At 41.8% G+C, this 24,764-nt stretch overlaps 1 protein-coding gene across 2 annotated transcripts; it reads right to left on the bottom strand.

The window, feature by feature from the left end:
- Nucleotides 1-10,277: 10,277 nt before the first annotated feature.
- CLDND1 (claudin domain containing 1) lies at nt 10,278-18,434 on the bottom strand. 2 transcript variants are annotated; one of them, XM_030958247.1, is made up of 6 exons: nt 18,377-18,434; nt 17,807-17,984; nt 13,644-13,942; nt 12,324-12,431; nt 11,787-11,924; nt 10,278-11,695 (listed from the first exon to the last, which is right to left on the bottom strand). In XM_030958247.1, the coding sequence occupies exons 3-6, from the start codon at nt 13,930-13,932 to the stop codon at nt 11,475-11,477; spliced, it is 756 nt and encodes a 251-aa protein (XP_030814107.1). In that variant the 5' UTR covers nt 13,933-13,942; nt 17,807-17,984; nt 18,377-18,434; the 3' UTR covers nt 10,278-11,474. The 2 variants fall into 2 exon arrangements, with proteins under 2 accessions (XP_030814107.1, XP_030814116.1); XM_030958256.1 differs by lacking the exon at nt 18,377-18,434 and adding an exon at nt 18,109-18,277.
- Between the last annotated feature and the right edge of the window lie 6,330 nt (nt 18,435-24,764).

Here is a 24,764-nt window from a genome sequence, read left to right on the forward strand (position 1 = left end):
TTACAACTCCCTGGGATCTGCTGTTCATTCAGTTCATTCCACCTCACTGTGCCCTCATCCAGTCCACATTTCCTGAGTTTGAGTATGAGGATGCTGTGAGAGACAGTGTCAAAAGCCTTGCTGAAGTCAAGGTGGACAATATCCATTGCTCCCCTCTCATCCACCCAGGTGATTGCTTCACTGTAGAACACAATCATTTACCTTTAGTGAATCCATGCTGACTACCCTGATCTTCTCATCCATGTGAATAGAGACATCTCCAGAGTGAGGTGCTCCATTTTCTTGTCAGGGATCCAGGCACTTGTCAGTTGGTTCCTCGGCTTTATGTGGCTTTATGTACTTCAGTACAAGGATTCTGTCTATTTGCCAATGTCTTCTATTACTTTAGAAATACAGCTTATGTAGGTTTTTTTCTTCAAACAGAATTCCATCAAGCTCTGCTGGACTGAGTGACACAAGCAATCTAGTTCTTGGAGTAACTTACCCGGAAGATGTTACTTGTTTTGTTTCCATTAAACATTAAATTTTTTCTGCAGTTTTGCTAGAGAAAAGCCAAAATCACATGCATGCTCTTCCACTAGCAATTGCTTTGTCTGTAGATCTACCGAGGGCATCACTTGCCACTTGTTCAGCAAATTTAATTGTAAATATATACATCCATCAATCAAAACATATTTCTCAGTAATCACTATATTCCCTGATACTTTAACCTTTATATTTTCCTTGGCATTGCAGTTTGGCTTTCCCTGGCAGAGCGATAGTTAGGCCACTGTTTAGTTTAAATTTGGCTTGGCAAGCGTGCTATCCTCTCTTGCACAGCGCTGAGCACGTCTTCACACATTCCAACCACTGCCAAGTTATGTGTTTGGTGCTTTGTTTACTGTTCATACAGAGAGTATTTTTTCTGAGACTACTGCTGAATTAATTTTTGCTTATCAACTTATGTTAATGCCAGATATGACCAAAATATTGTTTTCTGAGTCACATCTTATTTTCTTTGAAAGAAAATATTTCTCTCACTTTCTTCTCTGCCAACTTCTGGCTATAATTACTGTACTTGACTAGTAAAAGAAGATTTCTGAATTTGCATTTCTTACTACCTACATGTGGTGAGAAGTGCCAAGACTGATATTTTGCCCATGGCCATAATTGTGTACTTGTGTGTTTACTTTAACTTGTATATTCAGGGCTCTGTTGTGCTATTTGCTCACTTGTCTCTGTACCATCCTACAGAACTTTAACTGGAAGCCTGATATTAACAGGCTTTGTGAAAAAGTAGGGATTGGAAATGTTCAACTGGCTGACACTTTCCCTTAACCTAATATTTGTGTAGGTCTTCATAGGATAATGCCTCAGAAGAAGTAAATTTGTCGACCTTGAAGCAGTCTGACATTCTACAAAGCAGCATAATCCTAGAGATTATAAGTGTTGATGCAGTGATCTCTAGGGAGACAGTTCTCTTACTAAGATTTTCTTTGCCTCAAAAACAGAGAAAACCACAAAGCAAAGCAAACCCCATGAGCTGAAAGCCACAACGTAGTTTCAAAACAAATTCCCTATAACACAGAGTCTAGGTAAGCAACAAAGTCCCAAAGTCTCTCCTTATTTTTTCTGTACATGTAGGGCAATATGTTGAAGCAAAATTAACATCTAACACTAAAATCTTAAAAATTTATTTTAAACCCTTAAGTGTGTGATCAACTCTGGTATTACCAGAATTGAACTCACAGCATTTCCTTCTAAGTTTTGAATATGAGACCTATTACATCAGCGTCACAGATCCAAAGTGGCATTGAGATGCTAGAAACCCTCTTCAAATTTGATTACTTCCAGCTGGACCAGTTCTTATCTCCATGGGCTTACCTACTCATGATTTTAATGTTTTCCTCTTGTTTGGTAAATTTTGTCACTATGAAAAGATTTGTACAGCTTTCGATGACACAGCTGGAAACAGTTCAAAGGACTCATCTGAGAGAAGTCAATCACACATTAGAAAGAATTTTCATTAAAAAATAAAGACACAGAGAACAAAGGGGAGCTCAAGAATGAAGCACACAATAACTTCAGATAGGGCAGAATCTCTTATTAGAAGAACAGTATGATGAGAAACAAGTTATTTCCTACTTGAAAGAGAATTTTGCCTTAGAAGTCTGTGAAAAGAAAGAGAAATCTATAACAAAGGAATTTTGCTCTAAAACCATCATTTTCAGAGGTAAATTCCAAAGAATTTTGTGGGGAAACTGCTGATGAGTACTTCTGTGTGAATAAGCTGAAGAAGAATACTATCTCATAACAGATATGACTGTGTCACTAGTATGAAGCTGTCTGCTTTCCTGCAAGGCCAGAAGGAATGTCAGCTTTATTATTTACAGCTCAGACTTATTTTCCAAATTTTGCTTTTGTCTAGTTCTCTATCATCTCTAATTTCTGATGCTTTCCTTTGATCACTTTCAGCCTGACTCAGCATAACAAACATCAAAAAGACATCTCACTGCATATCAAACATCTGCCCTTATTCTGCTATTTATGACAAATTTTAATGTAACTCCCTGTGAAATACTCCAGCAATGCCTAAGAGACAGCTGTTCTTGCCTACAAATAATACGTGTGGTCTCATTTCAGCCCTACAGGAAATGCCACAAAGGGGACAGGAATATGGTGAGATGTATCATGTCAGAGTTAAACAGAGCTGCTCCATTTACAGCAAGTGACAGACTTAGAATGCTGCACCAAGGTTCCAAACAGTTTTATATCAGTTACTGTGAATTTTACAGACCAGATCTGCACAGCATCACTCAAATGTCTGCAGGATTTCAAGGCTAGCCTTTTGTTTGTTTTAAATCCAGGAAAGCAAACCCCAGTGCATTTCTTTCATGCTTTGCAAAATCACCTAAAAAAGTCTAGATACCTAATACCTCTCATTCATTGAATAACAATGACATCAGGAATTAAAAAAGAAGGGTAAGATAACCATGAATTGCCATGTAGACAAAGGATTATTCTGCTTAGAACATCTTAGTATGCACTCAGATGTCACCTTCAATAGAGGCACCAACAGTGTCCTTGTCCTCCATGAGGTTCCTTTACAAGAAACAGAACCAGTATTTCAGCATCTCTGACTTGAACTGGCCAGTAAATTCTAAAGGGGAAGGAAGGACAAGATCACAAATACATAGACATCATAGTTTCCTCAGGTTTGCCTCACTGAATAACTAGATTAAATAAGCCCCAAATTAAATACATCTCAAACAAATACAACAAACAAAGATTTTAGGAAACACCTATGTAAATGACTTTTTGGAACACATCTTGAGACAGTGTCTTAGGTAAAATAAGTAATTGAATCTTCATCAAATTTCACAACACTCATTTGAAGGTCCATGTTTAATTAGTGGTTTTGGTATTTGTATTTCATAAATAATTCTGTGAGAGAATTAAAGAAAGTCCCACAAAAATGGTGTCTTTCTCTCTAACACTCAGTAGATGAGCTCTTGGGTAGATGACACATCTTCCTGAAGATGGCTTGCATGAGGAACAATGTAGGGCTGAAAGGACAAATAATCATCCACCCAGAACCAAGCACACCAAAACTGAGATTTTTTTCCAGTTCATCAGCTTTGTGCTCCTTTACTACAGACTGGTTACCTCCTGTCCTTTCACCAGTAGATGTGGACAACTACCAGCAATTGTCTGCATTAATTTCCTTTATAAAAAATGTCACCTGACCCACACAAAAAACCTTCCTTCCCTATCTTGTAGGTTATGGTTTCTGAAAGTTCTAGAGGTGCATTCACTCCTCTTAGGATACCCCCAGCTATTTACAGCTTCAACACACAATGCCAGTTAAAGCTGAACGTGGTCAAGTGAAGAACAATTATCTCCTGCATTTTTTACACATATTCCAATTTACTCTGCCCCAGAATAGGAAGCCTAGAGAAAACATAATCTTTCTCTGAAATTCAACTTTCTCAATCTTCTTTTTCAGTGACTTTCGTTGTCCATTCTCACTGCTGCAGCTAACCCTCATAATTTTTCATTAAGTTAGGGAGCTTGAAATCTGTGACATCTTTGTTGAAAATATTCCCTTCAAATGAGAATACAAAGGTGACTCCTGTAATTTCTAGAAATTCTACCTGTTAATCTAAAAATTACCTGCAATAGAGGAAAAAACCCCAAGCTGAACATATCATACAGCTGCTGAAAAATGGGGGGGAAAAATCCCTACTGTCTTTATCTGTAGACCAGAATCTTTGCATTGTGTATAACACCACCATGGCAATTTTCTCTAGTGCTCCATCAGTTGATCTCTGTTTTCTTGACAGCCTGTTGAACACCAACAATGTCCATGGATCACGAAGCTATCAGCTGCCTGCTGGCATCTCCTGGGCTGAAGATGACCAGAGCAGGGAGCGTAACAGAAGCAGAGAGCCCAGACTGTACAATGCTTATCTTTTACTGCAAATGAAGCTCTTAATTCTCCTTGTGTAAACACAGGATGCAGAGAGTTTAAACTGTAAACTGAGCACCTGGCAGAGCAGAGCCAACAGCATCCAGGCCATGTTAAATTGAATGCCGGTGGCTGTAGTTGCCTACCCTAACATGTCCCTCTGCCTCACATTTCCAATTAGCTGTTTTTAGGCTTCTAGATGGACCCAGTTGGGTGTGCAATGGGAATATGGATAGATTTGAGGTCTTCCAAGGATGGCCCAAAGTGCCCCTGACCTGAGTAGCTAGTTTATTTATTGTGGTGAAAGAGAGAGAACAAGGAGAGGATAATCAGTGAGAGGACATTCAGGAGCTGGGACAAGGAAGCAAGGAGATACAGAAGGGGAGTAACAAGTTTGCCACCTGGATAATGCCACTCCTGTCAGCTCACAAATGTGGCTGAAGGTAAAGCAAATTTATCTGCTGCAAAACAGGTTTGGCTTCCTCTCCCCACAATGCTGCACACTTCCTTGTGCTCCCAGCAGAGGACAGCCCTGGCTGCTCCAGCCCCTTCAAGCCCCCGGTGGGCACACAGGGGAAATCCCAGAGCGAGCGTGGTCCATGCTGTGCCATCCCTCACCCCAGCGATGCAGCTGTCCCAGGGCTGTTCCCAGGCTGGTCTGTGGTGGCTCAAGCAGAATGGTGAAGCTGCTCCAGAACCTGAGACACACTCTCCAGGGCTGCTCATTTCACAATGCAGCCTGAGCCAGTTCAGCGGCTTCTCCTGTCTCACCTCCCAGTTCTGCATCGGGACACTGGGGTGCCTCTGCCAGCAGCATCGTGCTACTGCCACCGCTGGTGACATCCTCATTTTCTGTGGATGGGTCACCACTTCCCAGAACTCCAAGACCTTTAGTGAACCCGCAGTCCCAGCACTGGGCAGACACCGTGGTTCTACACCACTGCTGCTGTTGTTTTGTGTGGAAGTAAACATCAAAATGCAAATCAAGGCTAGCTGGTTGAATGGGTCACTTCAGCACAAGACAAAAGGGATCTGTTTGCAGAAGAAACCACTGCTACAGCCCTAGAGAGCATTCAGAAAGCAGATGTGATTTGTGGGCAAGAACCCCATGCCTTTTTTAATTTCAAAGTAATTTTATGAGGGCTGGAGAAATTACTTAAGTCATTGGGACCACAGAATCACCCACACAAAGCAGTTTGTTTAAATTAGGGAATTAGCATGGGTAAGGGAGCACTGTGCAGTGCAGGGCTGAGACCCAGGATTTGGAAAGGCTGTGGAAACAGTTCTCCGGCATCTGCTATCTAAATCACCAGCATGCAGGAAGGCTCTAGCAGAGTTGAGGCACCACAGAAAATTAGCATCCACTCTGCACTGCCAGTCCAGCACACTCCTGCTCTCACCTGGCCAGTGGTCCAAAACCCACCAACTCAGTGATGAACCAGTGGACTCAGTCAACAGTGAAATCAATGTTAGTGTAAACACTTCAGGTGGCCTTATACTGTTTGTCACAGGCAAATCCTCTGAAAATGAGAAAGGTTCCCAGGGAATTCACATGGAAACCATTTATGTGAAAAGGTATTTTCATGGTCACTGAGCCAACAGTATCAGCTACCTGTCTCTGTAGAGAAATTTCCCAAAAAATCCCATCACCTAAAGGTGGAAGCTGTACTTGGCCTCAAAGGATAAAGAAAAAGCCCAAAATTCACTGCAGGGCTGACTCTGTAGCTCAGTCCAAGAGTACAAATACTGATGGCACGTGGTGGATGGACACTCCTGGGACAGGTCTCATCACACTCGCCTGGCACAGAGCAAAGGACATTCCATACGAACACAGGCAATGCAGGCTCCTCGTGGCTGAGCTTCCAGGGGCAGGAATATATAAAAACATAGTATTCTAAAACATTTTAATGTAAGACAGACTTTAAAAAAGGCACATGAAAGATGTGAGAAAGGTGGGTGAAAATAAAAACTATTAAAAAAATCCCTACCTTTTTAAAGAGGATTCTGATTAAGTAACAATTCTCATTAAACAAAAGGTTCTAGCTTCCTTGAAGATTTTCAGTCTTCACCTCAGGAAACCCAACAGAAAAGAGATGCTTGGACCCCCTACAAAAATCAGGCGTTATCTTTACCCTTGTCTGTACACAGAAAGCATGGAGCAGAGACATCTGACACTCATGGCTCTAACCTGAGGAATAAATAAAACACTGTCTCTGTGGCTATTTTTAAAAGGGGTAAATTTAGAAGGAAGGAGGAGACAAAGGAATGGAATATATTATTACTTTCAGGGTTTTTTTTCCAGTGCTCATTGGTTTGTACAAAGGCTTGGCATGTACCAGTAGGCAGACAAGCGTTTGTTAAGTGGTAATTTTGGATATGGCTGTTATTGCCATAACAGACACCTATGCAATCTTCCAGTTATGGAGGATTCACTCTTCCACTGCCATATACCTGAACCATGACCTGAACAAAGGCTTCATTTGTCACTCTGTAGTCCTGAAAGCCACAGTTTAAAAAGTTAGGGCAATATTCTACAGCAATAAGAAAGTTAAGAGCAAGCATGCAAATTTTTGATCCTTTCCTATTTGAAACCAGTTTATAAAGTTCTACAGCACAAACTCTAGCTATTCCTGAGGAAATGAGAAAAAAAAAAGCAGCTTCAAGATGTTGTCCTCTCAGTTGAAACACACAATCCACTCAAGCAGGAAATACACACAAATAGTGTGTGGATAGTCAGTCTGAGATGTGATGATAACAAGCTGCTGACATTTCAGAATTTTCCTTTGAATAACAGGTGCTGGCTGAGTACACACAATGCTAGAAAGTGGGAAAGAGCTCTTCAGAAGTCATTGCCTTGAATCACAGAACAACACTGCAAGACACTGACTGCAAGCTGGTACACAACTTGGTGCCAGCCCTATGCAGCCAAAATCAGACGAAAACAAAACTCAAAAAAAATCCAAATATCTTTCTCAAAAAATACTTCCGAGAATTTCACGAGAGAGGAGGCATTCATTATCACCATAGCAAAAAGACTGCAACAGACCTGCTCTGAGGACAGGATCACTAGGCCAGCATGATCCAGAAGGAAAACCAGATCAAGACACACAGTTTCTGGCATGACAAGATTTAGAAAGGCTTTTTGGGTCATCCCTGACTCTCCTACCACTTGCACCCAAAATATATCGTTACTTCTGTATGTGACAAACTGTCCTCTTTACACAACAAACCAGTATTTTGTGTCTGCTCTATACTGCTTTTTATTTCCTTACTTTTTTATTAAAGTAAGGAAATGGGATTGACTATTCTGTTTTCAGCCATCTCTAAAACCAGCAGGAGCTGTCCTTACAGACACAGTAATAAACCCCTTCTTTGCAACTACATTGATCAGTCCCTTCTCAGAAGTGCTGGAGCATGGGGAAAGAATGGGGAAAACATCCATTTGAAGGAAAAAAAAAAAAAAAAGAGGCTGCTACCTAGACTAAAAACTTAATTATCTGTGAAGCTTTCTGCTAGTCCTGCTTTCCCAGAAGTTTCAGAGAGTGGTAAGAAAACAAACCCAAGCCTGTGAGGAAGAAACGACGTCATACAGTAGCATTTTGAAATGCAGCTTCCTGACCCCAGATTTGGGGGACAGAACCTTTGGGAGCTTCTCATAAGCACAAGAGGACGATACACCCACTTAAGTCACCACTGTGACCATGCTGTGAGTGGTGCAGGAGCAGCAGCTGGCCTTTGCAATCCTGGCTACACAATTCCACATGGGGAGTTCGTGCTGGAGTCCTGGGAGCTTGTTCCCACGTAGTGCCAAGAGTCCTCAGTTCTTACACTCATTCCAGATTCCTCCTCTTGTTATTCCTTTTCCTTTGATATTGCTTCTATTTACTTTCACCAGCCTATACAACAGTGTCAGAGGTGTGTGCCATTTTCCCTGTGCACACAGACACACAATAGTCCCGTTTTTCTCCTATTTTCATCTGACTGTATTTGCCCCATCCCTACCTTCAGCACTGAACCAGTATCAGCAAACATATTTCATGGTCACACCACAAAAGACTGAGGAATACAAGTAGAGCCTTTCATCCTCCTGAGTTGAAGCAATTCTTACTTTTTTGAGCAAGGGTGTCTGCATTTGCACATGTGTACATGACCACAAACATACACACATGCCTCAAGTTCCTTTTGAATGCAGCCTCTGACCAAGTCCTGAGGCTCTGTCAGCGTGAAGGGCCTGTGTCACACACTCTGTGTCTCTCATTATTTGTTAATGTGCTTTAATCACCTCTTTTACAGAAATGCCACATTCTGTAATTTTACAGAATTACTCTATCTTCAGAATCTCCTCTGTAGTTCTTTCCTCCAAAGCCATTTATTGGATGCAAGCCAGCAGTCCAAGAACTCTTGCTCATTTTTGCTCACCTTGAGCAAAACACACCGTTACAAAGCAAGATAGTGATACACAGATCCACCACCCCAAAGAGAGAGGGCCAGTCCTCTTTCTGGGAGAGATTTGCCTCTCACCAAGATCAACTCTGATGAACAAATCTTTACAAAAGGGTAAAACAGAAAATAACCTCCACCAAATCTGAAAGGCAACTCTCATTTTAGTTAAAATGGTCCAAATCAAGGCTCAATTAAAGCCTCTTTTGTCTCAGGCACAGACACAAGCAGGCAATCTTAGTTTTGCTAGTATTTAAAATTATGAAGAACTGACAGCACCTCTAACATCCCCTTTTCTGTCTATAACAAGTCTTCTGGAAGCAAGAAAGCCAAAATTTGAAAACTGAGATTTACATTTCAGAAAAATAAGTGTCCCATACAAGAGGAGAGTGAGGGCATGGGATTTCCATTGCTCAGATTAAAATCACACAATACAATTATTCTGCCAACTCCTGAAAAAAAAAAAAGAAAAAAACCCCATAAACTGTACTAGATAAAATCAGCAGCAGTGTTTCCTCCCAAACTGCAGAATAGCAACTACAGTCCTTTTGACCCACGCTGAGGCTTGCGTGCCCTAGTAATTCTAGAAAATGAGGAACATGACAAGCTGAGCTGCTAGGCCTTATCTGTCTAAGTCAGGATAATTACTCTGAAAAAACACCCTATCAGTACAGATCAGGCAGCACAGATTTTCATTTACTCTGATACTGCACAAAAGTACCACACCTCCTCTCACGAGCTTACAACTGACCCAGACATTGTAGGAAAGGAAAGAGACTGTTTAAGGAAGAAAAATAAAAAACTACTCAACAGCAGGAGAAAGAGGATTATCTTGAATGGCCTGCCACTGCTTTTTCAGTGATTCTGGTTTTCATCATTATCTCTGTTTTACCTTGTAAAGGCTTCAACAGTGATAATAATAGAACCCTATCATATACTTGAGGAAAAAAAATAAAAGAAATTACACAAGCAGTTATACCTGAGCTTCAGGGAAATCACGACTAGGGCTGTTTGCTGACCCAGCAAACATAGCTTGGGTAGAAACACCTACTAGGAAAAAAAAAAAAGGCACAACACAAAAACAGCCATGAGATAAAAATGCTTCCTTCTCCGTCATGCTCATCAACCAGTATCCCACAGAATCCTCGCCATCACTCGTTTTGTCAGGAATTATTTCTCCTAAGGCATACTTCTTTTATTAAGCCTGAAGTAAGGAAACAAGGTGAGCCAAGGCCTCAGAATTAAACAGTTCAGTCTTGGAACATTGTTTTCTAGATATGATATGTCACCTAGTCTGGCTAGAGTTGCAGTGATTTAGAATAAATAGAACATTTTTGAACTAATTAGAAATTATGGGATGTTGTGACCACCACTGATGAGCAGGAGAAAATTTAAAGTTAGCAGGAGCTCAAAAATTTAATTTAAAATATCTGATCTAATGTAATTGTTTCTGGTGACATTTCCATGAAAACAGATCTAGACACTGGTTCGTCCTTCCCCAAGTAAAATCCACTCTAGATCATTCCCTCAGCCTCCCATTAGATTCATGCAACGCTGAAAATTTCTGAGTCTTTATTATTACTATTATTATTTAATTTAAACAAGACAGGAAAAGAGCAGCACCTTTTAAAAAACCCTGTTGTGTGCTATACAGGATAAACAGGTGAGGTTTAAAAAAAGTTAAGTTTATATATGTACATATACACACATACACTAAACCAAATTAAAACCAAAAAACTTATGAGGAGGTAATTTTCAACAAGAGAGAAGAAAGCCTTATTCCACATCAAGCAAAAGCACCACAAATTAAGATTAGAGTGCACAATCACATGTAGTGCAGATACCAAACTAGCCTGGGTCCTGGAAGCAGTGGAGCTACTGCAGGACAGAGCTCCATGAGGGCCATCTCATCCCACTCCTTGGCAGAAGCAAGTTCCACAGTGTGCCTTCAGGAGGGTGTGCTGTACAGGCAGTGCCACAGCTGCCTGCTCTGCCTCCAGCAGTTTTGGCAGATGCCACAAAATGCAGCAAACTAGTGATAACAGGAGATCCAGAACCCAGCTACAGACTAATTTAGCTACAGTATTTCCGTAACAGAGGTTTCTGAATTCCCTCATGTCTCTTGGGTGCTCCCTGTAGGTACTGCCTGCTTCAGTCACACAGCAGACAGCTCCTGATTATGTATTATTTGTGCACTGAGGTTCCCATTCTTGCGTACCTGCACCTTCTCTTGTCTCTCTTCCACCCCACAACACCACTTCTTATTTCCTCCAGGCTGACAGGGTAATAAAATTAGGAAGGGGCATGTACATCTAACTAAGGGGAACTGTCAAGAATCAAACGTAGCTTAAAAAATAATCACGATTCTTAAAAAAAAATTTTAAAAAACCTGTTCAAGTTCTGCAGACTTCTGGCAGGCTTTGGTCATTTAGCCCAGAGGTCTTTGTCTTCAGGGCCTGCAGGCTAAATTGTCTTGACTGGCAAGAAGCATGCAGTACATGACAAAATTTTGACTGAAAGAAAAAAGTAGTAAGGGCTGGGGGAGAAGAGGTTCTAACATGGAAAGCCCAGATTGCAGTAGCAGCTCTTATGCCACACGGTAGGCTTTCAGGAGGGTGAATTCCTTCCTGTTGGTGCGAGCTGCCCAGATGAAAAGAGCAGCTGCCATGAACTGCAAAGGTGCTGACACACAGGCGAGGCAGAAGGACCAGCCGAATTCACCCTTCACATCCTCGGGCAGAGGCAGCTTCCTATGGAGCAGCTCAATCCCAGCTACATAGCATCCAACGAGGCCCAGCGTGCACAGCCCTGGGAAGGGAAACAGCAAAGCACAGTGAGCTCACCCACGGAGTTCCAGGGCTGCTCTTGAGCTTCTGGAGGAGGATGGCAGGACACTCACCTGCTAGGAAATGCAGGACTCCAGTGGCAATGGCTGGGTAAAGGCTGCGACAGGCACAAGCACAGAGCCCGATCAGAGCCCCAAAGCACATGAGGCCGATGCTGACAAAGGGCAGGAGAAACTGCAACCGCCAGAGATCTGCATGTGAAAAAAACACACCAGTCACCTTTGCTGAAAATGGGCTGGAAAAAGATCTTCTCCCATGATCTTAACATTCCTTTCTAACATTTCCCTTCTGTTTCTGTTTCATCAAACATCCTACATTCATAGTCAAAAAGGATCAAGGACTCCACTGAAACAGAAAGAACCTAATTTGTTAACTCACAAATCCCTGTACTGCATTCAGAGGCAAAACCCTTGGTAACACATCAATGTCTTCCTTTTTAAACTTTGACCTACTGGCTGCACAACTGCAAAAAACAATAAAATGGTGAGCAAGACCAAGAGAGACAGCAGCTTTCCTCACTAGTCACTGAATTTGAGAAACAACTTCTTTAAATTCTACTTGTTTATCTACCAGAAGTGAAATACACTTACAAGTCCGATTCAAATCCGTGCCACTGTTGTGATTTCCAGGCTCTATGTACTTTTCTGCAAACTGATCAGAGAGGGAGAAACTGATGCAGGTTGTAGTCATATCAGTTTCTGGGGGTGGAAAAAAAGAAAAAGCTGCCATTAAGTGTCTCACCTCAACCCTCCTTCCCCCCTTTCAAATCCTCCTTTCCCAATAATTTGAGCTAGGAAGCTCCTCAGAGTTCCAATTGTAAAAAAAAAACTACCTCTCCAAACAGATCTGTACATGTTTTCTTATGATGTAGTTGGCACAATGTGTCTGTTATGAGGTACTACACTAAGGGATAAGCATTCTAACATGCAGAACCTTCAAGCTTCCATGGATTATCCACAGAGAATTGTGCCACATGTAACATACTGGCAAAGTGATGTGGTGGTATATGATGCTCAGCTATGTTGTCACATAGTCTTGAGCTCAGGGTCCCTTAACAAAGGTCTGCTTATCTCCATATGCAGAATGTGGTCTCGTAGTAACAGTTAAATCAAAAATGGGACAGAAAGGCCTATTTAAAGAACATGAAGGATTTGCTTCTTTACACTAAGTTTCTACCTCAGATTTTACTTTGAGAATACTATTGAGCAGAACTGTTTTAATTGTCTTCCAAAATAAGTATTTTCATGAGAGAGGGAAAAAAAAGTATTTAATGCATGTTTTTTTCTCCACAAAATGTAGTTCAAGTACATCTATAAGAAGGTTCAAAATGAAGGAGTTCACACATACAGTAAGTCCTCAAAATTAACTTTGAGGCTATTAAAATAATTGCTTGCCACACATTTTATCTCCCAATGATTTGAAAAAATAATACAAATATTTCACTCTATATCCATTCAATGATTCCAAGGTGTGCTGATGCAAAGGTGGGATATTTGTGATGTGAAACACGTGAATGACTAGCTAAAAGGAACAAGTGCCTCCTTGATAAAGTAGTATCTTTATTCCATTGCTGGACCTCAGGATCTGTCCTAAAAAGACAGTAACTGGTAGAGCAACTATAAAGGTATCCCCAACTGGACAACTGAGGCAAAATAAAAATCAAGCTTGTAAGACTAAATTTAGATCAAGTATCATGTGTCAAAACCAGAAACTGCAGCACTGACAGCCACAGACCATTTTGCCCTTTGCTTCTTTAAAAATCTGGACTGTCTTTATTAAAGACCCAACCAACCAAAACAAAAGCTAGAAATAAACCTTCTGGAGAAACAAAGTAGCATGAATCTGTTCTGAGGAAGCTAGCACACAGCACCCCAGGGAAGCCAGGGAAGTGATAATTGTTCTGGAGATACCTGGTGGGCTGTACCAGTGAGTGTTTTTGGGTACAGTGATGCACCTCCGCCACAGTCCAACCGTGCCGTTGCACCGGAAGAGCGCATCTGTGTACGTCTTCTCATCTGCATCTTTGCTGACAAACTCCTCCCAGATGCTTCTCCCAGCCTCACTAACATTCTCGGCTGGGGACTGGGTGTGGTACTCGTACCAGAAGTCAGTGCCGATGGAGGCGGCCATGTAGATGGTGGAGATGAGGCTGAGCACGCAGGCGATCACCAGCGCTGTAGCAAACCGGTTATCCATCATGGCGCCCTGGCTGGGAATGCAGGGACAAGTGAGCAATGCTACAATGTTATCACAGAGGTGCTATACTCATCAGCCCCCTTCTGCACGATCTCCTCAGGATATGCAGGCCTTCCTTTTCCTACCTGCTACAATCAAAGGAACACTGAGCAAATCCAGTGCTGGCCAGCATCCACTGGATCTGCCAGTTCCAAGTAGGCATAATATCCTGGAGAGTGTACTCTCCCAGCCACACTGTACCGCCTGCTCGCCCTGGAACAGCAACTGACAGAACACCAACTCGTCCCCAAAGGAGATGACACAGCTCACTGCCATTTGTGATCCTGATTGTAGGGAACGTCAGAGACTCCCTCCACAACACCCAGGAAGAAGACTTAGCTTTCCTTAAGAGATTACCAAGAGTAGAAGTTATTTTTATCCTGCCACCACATACGGCTTTCACAGCTTGTGTTTACAGCAAAGATAAGAACCACAGGCATGCCAAAAAAGCCCTTCCAGGCTGCTCACAAAGGGCAGCCATGCCAAGGTGCTGGAATGCCTTTAGGGAAGACAGAAATGTATCTAGATACTAGAGACGGAACATGAAGGAAGCACTGGAAGACAAGTTTGGAAATTATGGTAAATGCTGCAATAATGCTACAATATATACCGTGGTATTTTTGAAGACCTAGAACAATGCAGGGGGGTGCCCTGTTCATGGGAACGATGGGACCAAACTGAAAGGCCTTCATATGTTCCCACAAGGCCTCTTGTCTGTGTCCCTCTCTTAGGGATCCTTTGTGCAGTTGTGCTCCCAAATGGCACAGATTCAGGGTCAAAGGAGGCATGGGGAAAATACAAATATCACACATGCTTATGACAATACCATGACTTTAATGAGTAACTGATTGGTAATATGAGAAATGTTTTGTGGCTGCAGTGCACCAGAGGACTCCTCTCAGATGCCAGTTGTTCTCATGTGCTTTCTGTGCTTGATTAAATTTATGGATTATTATGAATCACGCTTGAGGCACTTGACAGGAAAAAAAAAAAACTAGCTCAGCAGCTAGAGGTAGGCTGGTGGTAGGAGCTACTATCTCATCAGCTCATCTCTTGTTTGTCTCCTCCCTTCTCCCACACACTTTGATCAAAATATTTTGCTCTACTTTCTTTGCAACTAAAGGAATCACAACTGGAAACAGTAACGACTTAAACCTCGACATTCACAAGAAAAAAACAGTGAAGTGCCTCAAGTCAGACTTGTCAGTAAGAAATTATGAACTAAGAAACAAACTGCAAATTAAAGAAGGGAACTTCAAAGGCATCAATGTTTGCTGTTAACACGACCATTCTTATTTCTTTTCCTCTCCATCTGCTCCTCTATTTGTCTGAAACTGGCTAACAAGGAGGAGAAATTATGTGTTCCCATATCATTTCCTATGCTTCATTTCCATATTAAATGAGCCACACTCTGCAATATCCATCCTTCAACTGCATCCTTAGCAATGAGAAGGAATAGAGCTGATTTGTGGTGAACTGACAAGAAACACACATTTAAAATACTGCAAAGATTGCATACCACAACTTACTTAAATAATAATCTACAAACTGTGAACCTTTATAAGATAATAGAAATATTGAGAGGGAGAACACATCATATCCAGTTTTATTTATGTGGCAAACATAGAATCAAGCCCAGACCTGGAAGCAAATTCTCTGTGCAGTATTTAATCCCTGGCTATGTACTTCCACTCCTATATCCCAGTGTCTTGTTCCAGGTACACAGGATATGGGACAGGGAGAGCAAGCTGCTGTATAGATCTGACCTCACCATTCAGCCCCACTGAGTCAACTGAGGGATCCCTGCCCCTTCACACACTGCCCCCGAAGCAAACAGAGCAAGTAGCACCTGCAGGGCCAAAGCTGCTGCCCGGCTGAGCCCAGAGCTGAGCAGATCACTCTCCAAGCAATCAGCAGAAGAAGCTGCTGAGCAGGCTGGTCTGGATTTTCCATTACACTGCAATCACATCTACTGCAAGAGGAACTCTCTGCAACAGACTCCTCTCTTTAGAAAGGGCTCTCTCTTGGTGGAAGGATCACAACAACCCACAAGCTCCATCCTCAGAGTAGTGTCTGGTGACAAGGAATGTAACCAGGGCCACTGATCTGTTGTCACTACCTTTCAATATAAATGACAAAGCCCTATCAAATTTATACCTAACACAGAGAAAGAAAAGAACTGGCCCAAAAGTCTTACTTTCAGCTACATATCCCTGCTGCCACATGCAGAGCACTGCTGCTGGCAGTACACCTACCAGATCACCATTAAAAAACAACCACACACTTCTGGACCAGCCTTCTGTGCGCTGGTGTGCTGTGAACACAGCAGAGTTGATGTCAGCTGGCAACCAAGAACAGTTCATAAGCAAAATGAAGGCTTAATCACCAAACAGCAAATTAAAGCTTTGCCCTGTGTTCATTATCCACTTGGTAAAAGGGACATGGCAATCTACTGACACTCAGTCCTTGTAATGTTACTGCAGGCATAGGTAGAGAACAGCCAAGGGGGCTACAGACCCCAAAATCTAGCGAGTGGTTTTGTGTGGCATTTGTCCCAAAATGACTTTCAGTATGGACAGGACAGTGACAAGCAAGGTAAGAGTGGACCCACAATTCCTTACAAAAAAGGTCCCCTCAGTGATTCTGCCAAACACTTCAACTACTTACAGAAAAGACAAAGAACTCTACAACACTTCATGCAAAGCTTGAACCAGTTTTTCCTGTCAGTGGAGAAGACTTGACTACCCTGCCCATTCACTGTGCATATCCATTGCATCTTCATCTACAGGAAACAAGCTCTCCCTTAAATGATGTGTCCTTCAAAAGAGAAAACCATCCTGCCAGCCCCAGGCTGAGCTCAAAGGAAGCAGTGAGCATAGTCAGTAAGAAATAGTTACCAGAGAAGACCATGAAAAAACACACTGCCTGTTTATGGGATTAATGCCACACTTTGCAGAAGATTCTGTGCAGAACAATGTGTAGGAGGTGCCTTAGAATAAACTTACTTATGAAAAAAATAACATTACCATTACCAAAGATTACACTAATAATAAAGACATAAAGATCAATAACATATAAAAATGCTTTTGATCCACAGGCTGTCAACAAGAACCTTCATTGTTTCAACAGATATGTTCATATAGCTCCGACAGCATGTTTTTGCCTAACCGGAGATGCTATTTCAGAAAAATTACAGCTGAAACTAAGCTATGCAACGAATTTAAGATAACATTAGGTGGTTGTAAACAGGCAAAAGTGCTTAATGAGATACTGCAATTATATTAATTTTTTTAAAAGAAGTAAGACACATAAATTTTTTTTTCTTTTCAGAAAAGAAAATTTTTGAAAAAAGCTCAAAAAAGTGAAGGTAAAGGCCAAACTGGAAGCAATACTCAAGAGAATGACTAAATTGCATGCACTTCAAAGAAGGGAAAAAAAAAGGGGACAAGTCAGTAGAGTTGGGAAAGAAAAAACAGAGAATGGAACAAAAACAATATTCTGGCAAAAAATCAACTCTAAGACTGAAGACTGGACAGTCTTTGTAAGAAGTTATTGTACCATGGCAGAAGGGAATACAAAAACATGCATATTTTTATCTTGTTGCTGTGGTCACTCCAACAGTGGGTCACCACATTTAAGAAACTCCTTTTACATGACATCACAAAAGAGTCCCTGGTGCATTCGCTGGCATTCTCTCAGGAAACATGCCAGCAATCAAAAAGGGATTAGACAGAAGGCCTGCAAGAGGGTGCAAATATGGGGAGAGGGCTGGAAACAACACCAAGCTGGATCAGGGAAACAAAACGTTAGGAAAGATTGCTACCAAATGCTTTTTTACCTTCAGAGATGCTCAGAGTCCCTCAGGACACACAGCTCCGATGATTCCAGGTCTCTTCAGAGGCACAGTGTTGTTTGTGTCCTGTGGCCAGCGGAGAGCATGAAACGCAAACTTCCCTTTTGCCCTGACTCTTCCATTCATTCAGCTTCTTCCACAACACCAGTTCATAACAAGTGACCTACAAGCAAACAGCAAACCGAATGGGTGGACATCGTAATTTTACTCTGAAATTACTTCACAGACATCTCCCAGTGCTATCATTAACGAAAAAAAAAATAGCTAAGACGAAGAGGAGAAATTACTTGAAGAGCCCTCGAGCCAAGAGCACCCGTCCCGCAGGATCAGCCCAGTACCGGGCCGGGCCGGGCCGGGCGGGCATCCCCACGGAGCGCGACAGCCCCGGGGGTCTCGGGCCTCCCAGGCGTCAGCCCTGCGCGGGGGCGGCAGCTGCGGACCGACAGCAAACCCCAGGGGAACGGCCCGAGCCTTCAGCCCCGTCCCCCGTCTCCGCCCAATATCCCCTCACCGCCCGGCCCGGCCCGGCCGGGCCCGGCCCGGCTCGGCACCCACCGCCCATCGCCGCCGCCGCCGCCTCGCACCCGGCCCGGCCCCGCTTCCGCCCGCCGCGCCCGCCCGCGCGGGGCATGCTGGGCGATGTAGTTCTGCCTCCCCCTTCCGGAGGCGCCGGCCCCAGCACCCCTGGGCAGCCCTTCCCCATGGCTCCTCGCCCTTCCCCATGGCTCTTCATCCTTCCCGATGGCTCCTCACCCTTCCCCATGGCTCCTCGCCCTTCCCCATGGCTCCTCATCCTTCCCCATGGCTCCTCACCCTTCCCCATGGCTCCTTATCCTTCCCGATGGATCCTCGCCCTTCCCCATGGCTCCTCATCCTTCCCCATGGCTCCTCACCCTTCCCGATGGCTCCTCGTCCTTCCTGTGGGGAAATTCCTGCTCTTGGCCAGCTTGAACCTCCCCGGCTCTGTGTCCTCCCCTCCTGTCACTCTTTACCTGGCAGAAGAGGCTGATCCCCACCTGGCTGGGGAAACCTTTCTAGTTCCTTCTGTTTCCCTTGATTGCTTGTAAAAAATGGTGATATGACAGCCTGGCTGAATGACTTGAGAAAACACCAAGTAAGGGGGAAAAAAATTCAGGAAAAAATGCAAAAATTGGCAACACTGGCTCCATGCCCCAAACTGGCTGTTTCCCTCCATCTCTGGTGCACAAAGCCACAGAAATGACAAGAGGATTCTTAGAAGTGGTTAACAACTCCCATGGCTGAGAGACCAGCCCACCCAGTCTTGGTTTTACAAAACTTTAAACAAGCAAGTATTCAGAAAAAAAAACCCAGAAACATTGAGGCTTTCACACTTCTGAGGAGTTCTGGGGAACTATCCCACCCAACTCCTCTGCCAAACAGCCAGGGAGCATTTTTGCAGCCAGGTTAGCAACTAGGATGCAAAGATGAAAGCAGTCATAGAAGAAACTTCTTGGATTTGATGCAGCATTAATTTTTTAATTAAAAAAATTCAGAAATTGCATTTAATCTAAGAAATTTCTGTCTATGTGCCTGACTTTCCGGAACATGAAGCTGTCTCACCACCACCTCATAATGTAACTGTCTACAAAGGCATATTTTGGGGTCTGTCTGGGATTAACCCTGGACTCTAAATACTTGACGTATTTATCAGTGACTTGGAAGAAAGCAGAGTATTGCTGATAAACCTCATAGATGACATGAGGGAAGGGTAAATAATGACATGGAGAAGGTCCTGGGACAGGGTGACCTGATCGTGTTGCAGCTGGGGCAAGCAAACATGCATTTCAATGAGGTCATTGATGAGCTCATTAATTTAAAAGCAAAGACTGGAGTCTATACTTACCTGACATGAGATTTTGTCCTGGGAAACGAAAAATGAAAAGGAAAAATATTGGTGAAGTACCAACTGCCAAGAAGTGGCCCTCCCCCAAAAAACCCCAACTTTCCTGTAACCTCAGATGTACAAACTGAAAAATCACAAGGAGGAAAGATGTGGTATCACATCTAGAATTGCTGCTGACTCTGAAATAGCATGTCTAGATTTGATACGTTGACAAAATAGAGATAAACCTGAAAAGGGATATGAAAATCACTGAGCAATTAGAAAATCTCTCTATATATCACCAAGGTCAACCAATTTTATTTATTGAAGAGGAGTTTATTTTAGGAGTTAAGTTATTGAACTAATGACTTGCAACACTATAAAATATGTGTAGTAGCAATAGGGAAGAAAAAAAATCAGGTACTTCTTTCTGTATACCTGGAAAAGCTATCAAAGCTTGAAGCCAGAAAACATTAAAAGGAAAAAAAATTCAACAAAACCCCTGTGGTAAAAGCAGAGTCTGAACCATTTACTGTAAAGTGCAGTGAATTATCTAACACTGGCACATCTTCAGTTTTTCTCCTAAAAGATCTAATTTCGTAAAAATGAAAATCAATTCTGAAAAACTTTGCAGCCACTGCTACTTCCATTATTAAATTAGGCTACAGTGACTTCTTCTTTTTCCTGATCTGCCCTGATCAATGTGAAATGTGCAGCTGCTCAAAAGCATCCAGAGTGAAGAGATGCATTTTCATTTTATTTACTTATAATCAAATACTCTCTACAGACTTCACCTGGATGGTTTTTTTGCTGGAAAAATACCCTTCTTTATCTAAGAGTAAGCCAATAAAAACATTACAAGTGAATGCACAGGGTCATTCCTTGATAACAACTATCTTTTTTCTTTTTTCTTTTTTTCTCTTCCTTTCACACCTCCTCAATGTGCCTCAGCAAAACTGATGGTTGATCTGTTTAGCTACAGAACAGGATCAGTTGGGAAGGTTTTGAAAGTAAAGTTTGCTTAATTTACAAGCACAAAGGGAATAATGCTGAGGGCTGTAGAATAAATGCTGTTCCTGTTTTTTGCAAAAGTATCTATGCTAGCAGACCTGGATCACGAGCATTACTAACTTCGCATGCACTGACAGAGGGTTTAACATCAGAGTGCTGCAAACAGAACAAACAAAACCAAAACCCTGATATGTTGCAAAAAATAATTAAATTGTTTAGTACAAAATGTCTGTAATTTTAGTTCTCACAATCTAAGAAAATAAGTAAACATTTATAGGAGGTGGCACCGTCTGTATTAAATGAGGCTGACATAGGATGAAAAAAGTACAAAACACTCTTCATATATCACATTCACATCAGGGGTTGTTGATTCAGACCTGAAAAGGCGTTCAAAAGTCTGCCTGTTCAAAAGTATTTTTTTCCAAAACTACGAGTCAATTTACAAGATGCCACCTCCCACAAGAAATATTCTTTTTGCAATATTAAAAGGGCAGTTGTAGTTTTAGTTACCATTTATGAGCATTTTACACAGCCTGAGTGAGCAGAAAATCCTCTGATTCCCCTTAGACCTCTCTATGCAGTTTGCCTGGTTTTATTTCTGCCTTCTATAATTTTCTTTAATATTTTTGTGGCACAGAACACAGTAGTATAATTTTCACAGACAAAAAACCTTCTAGATGTGCTTCTCCCAAATACCATGCGTAGCACTGGGGCATTATAATGATACTCATCCTCTATGTCAGTGGTCTCCACACCTTTTTATCATGTACCTTGTCAGTAAAATCTTTTTGAGCAGGCACTCCTAATAATGTAAATATTTTTTTTAAGTATACACATGTACTACCACACCAATATATAATGTACATTAAAAACATCAACAAAAATATAAATTAAAAAAGGATGAGATAAATGGCAAGAAACAATAATTAATATTTTAAAAATAAGTGTACAAAAATATTTTCTTCCTGCATTGCGTTTTCTAGACCGCTGCTCTCAGCATGAAACTATTTCAGTCTATCCTGATGCATTGCCTCAGTGGCCACAATTTTACCTGAATAGGTTCCACCCTTTCCTATTTGTTGAGGGATGAAACTTCCATTGCTTAGCCTTCATGTGTTTGCCTCTGAGCATGCCTTTAACTAGCCGTAGCATAATAGGACAGTTTCAGCCAATTTAATGTAGGCTTTTTGATTTTTTCTTTTTTTAATTAAGTCTGTTTCTGACATGGTTTTTTAAGTAAAATCATTCAGAAATGACTATACTTTATTTTACAGCCAAATGAACCTCTGTCCTTCTCAGCATTTATCACTATTAATAATTTACAGATATGCAGCTTATTTTATCTAGATGACTGTGCTTATATAAAAGTGCATGTAAAAGCTGGAATAAAATGACATTTAAACTATCAGTAAAACAGAGGGTGTAAAACAACATCAACAACATCAGCAACAACAACAAAACAAAACAAACAAAAAAAAACCAAAAAAAAAACCCAACCCAATAAACCAAGCCCACACCTTGCTACCTGAAATGCTTCAATTGCAGAAATTTGTAAGGGGGAGGTGGTGTATGTAAAAAAGAAAATCAGCAACACTGGCTACATCCTGTGAAGATATTTTCCCCACAAATTATGTGACTGCTTACCACAATACACGTATCACAGCCAGTGAAGAGCCATGAACAAAGACATTAAAGCTTTTCCCTTGCTGCTGTTGGAAATACCTCCACATTCCTATGAGGAAGATTTGACGAATGATGCAAACTCTGACCTGGCAGATCTCACAGGTGCATTTGAGAGAGGCAGAATCGTCAGAGAAACACAACCTAAGGCAGATCTGGCCAAATGCAGGGCTACCATCACAATACCAGCTCTGAATGTCTGGTTACAAAAGTTAAGTTGGTTTTCAGGTTCAAAACTACTCAGAACCCAGAAGCTTCTTTTTTTTTTTCAGAGCTGCATCAAGGGCTGGACAAGATGGGTATCCCAGATTGAAGAACATACACCCAAACCAAACCAGTAGCTGGTTGTTTCAGCAGAGAATTTTTTTGGGGGGAAAGTGTTTACATGTATCTGGTGAAGCCTGGGAGGAGGAAAATGCTGTGGAAATACTGGAGTGGGATGAGGAGAGGGGATGAGGAGATGGGATGAGGAGTCTATCCTTCTGAGCTTTCTGGAATATCTATGCAGGGGTGTTAGGAGAGGAATTTCCACATACTCAGTATTTTTGATAGCTTGGCTCTGTCTCAGGAAAAAGGGATGTGGGAAGAGTAAGACCCTACATGATGCCCTAAGTGAATCACTATCGCATAAAAACACCCCAGACTACACGCCTGCTGCTGCTCCACTCAGATAATTATAGATCATTTTATTATTCATAAGAATGCTTTAGATTATCTTCACAACTTTTCTGCCCAGATAAGAAAGTGTCACATGTGGAATATGGCAATGTGCAGTGACATCCCTATGTCTGCTTAGAGCATTCAAGAAATACACAGCAAATTCAGTAGAGAAGAGTTGGTCCCTCTTGGAAAAGGTTTACTATTTAATTTTTTATTTTAGTGAGTAAGGCTATTAATCTAAAGGGAGACAACATAATGAGGAACCACAAACACAGGAATACACAGATATAAAAGTATCTTTATGATGCCTTTAAGCTTTTTTAAGTTACTCAATTTTTGTTTGCTCTGAGATAGAGGGAAGGAGTGAATTTCAAGGAGTATGAAGTAGTGTGCAATGGAGGGAAGAGAAGTTTCTGTCTGATTTCTAAAGCTTGTAACTGCTTGTAAGCTGTTATATTCTACCTGCAGAGTAAAACAAGACGGAGATCCTCCTTTGCAAGTGAGGCAGAACAAGTGTAGAATTGACTGTAGGGTTCAGCTGGTCTCCTGCCCTAGTACTAATGGAAGGAGAATGCTCTATCCTCTATTTCCCAGTGCTTCTTGGACAAAAACAAAAAAATCAAACCAAAACAAAACTAAAACACATTCCTTGAAGCAGCAATAAGCAAAGGTCACGTAAAATTCACCTCTGCACTGAATTAATCAACCATTGTTTTTGTAAAGTGTAAGCTACTTGGGCACTTTTGCACAAGTCTTGGCTGAAAACTCTGTGTATTCTTTGTACTTTTCAGATGGTGAGAGGATGATTTTTAGCCTGTGTTTTCTTGCAGGTTTACACTTGATGTCACTTGCATGCAAATTGCAATGTCCTCAATGCAACCTGATTTTAAGAATTTTAGGAGTTTGGTTCTGTGCTTCCTTCTCCCAGCTTTGCCAGGGAAGAAATAAGCTGGCACACAAATTCGTACTGTAACTGACCACTAACAAGTCTCTTATAAAGAAAAAGACTTGCAGCAACAGTACCTACTCACTGTAATCACCACAGAAGAGACTTTTACATTTCATTGAAAATAAGAATTGTGTTTTAGGCAATCAGGTGCAGGAGGTTACTTTTAGAATAACAACAAGGCCTTTTACAAATCTACGGATTTTTTTTTTCTCTGAACAGAGTCACTACCTCTTGCTTAGAAGAGAATATAATGATTTTTAGGGTGAATGCTTACAACCCACTTTGATGTAGCAGGAAGATGATTTTTAGGCTGTTATTCGTTACAGGTTCACATTTACTTCTGTGGCATACAAATCAATAATCTGAGCCAGGGTGTTTTTATACACCTTGAGCCTTTTTCAGAGTTTGTGATGGCTGAATTACGCTCACTGATGTAATGCTTACACATTCCATGAAAATAATCAGCTGGAGTCCACTAGTGCCCTACAGCTAGGAAGGCAGTTGTGTGTAAGTGGGTACTTATTAGATATCAGTATATCAGCGTATCACATGAGGCAGTGCCCACCTAAATTCTCTTCCATCCAGCAGCCAGTCGTTTTACAGCAGCTTCTGCTTCTCCAGGTGCCTGGAAGTCTACCAGGAACCTGCTGCACAGGAGCGCATAACCTGAGCACTGGGAGAGTGAATCTGAGTGCATCCAGAGTGCTCTGGAGGGACTAACTCGCTGTGCACGCAATTTGGAGTTGCTCTTTGCATGTGGAGACACAAACAGATGCAATCTGTCTGCCCAGAGACGGAGC

Source organism: Camarhynchus parvulus, chromosome 1 (assembly GCF_901933205.1).
Source record: "Camarhynchus parvulus chromosome 1, STF_HiC, whole genome shotgun sequence".
Classification (NCBI taxonomy): Eukaryota; Metazoa; Chordata; class Aves; order Passeriformes; family Thraupidae; genus Camarhynchus; species Camarhynchus parvulus.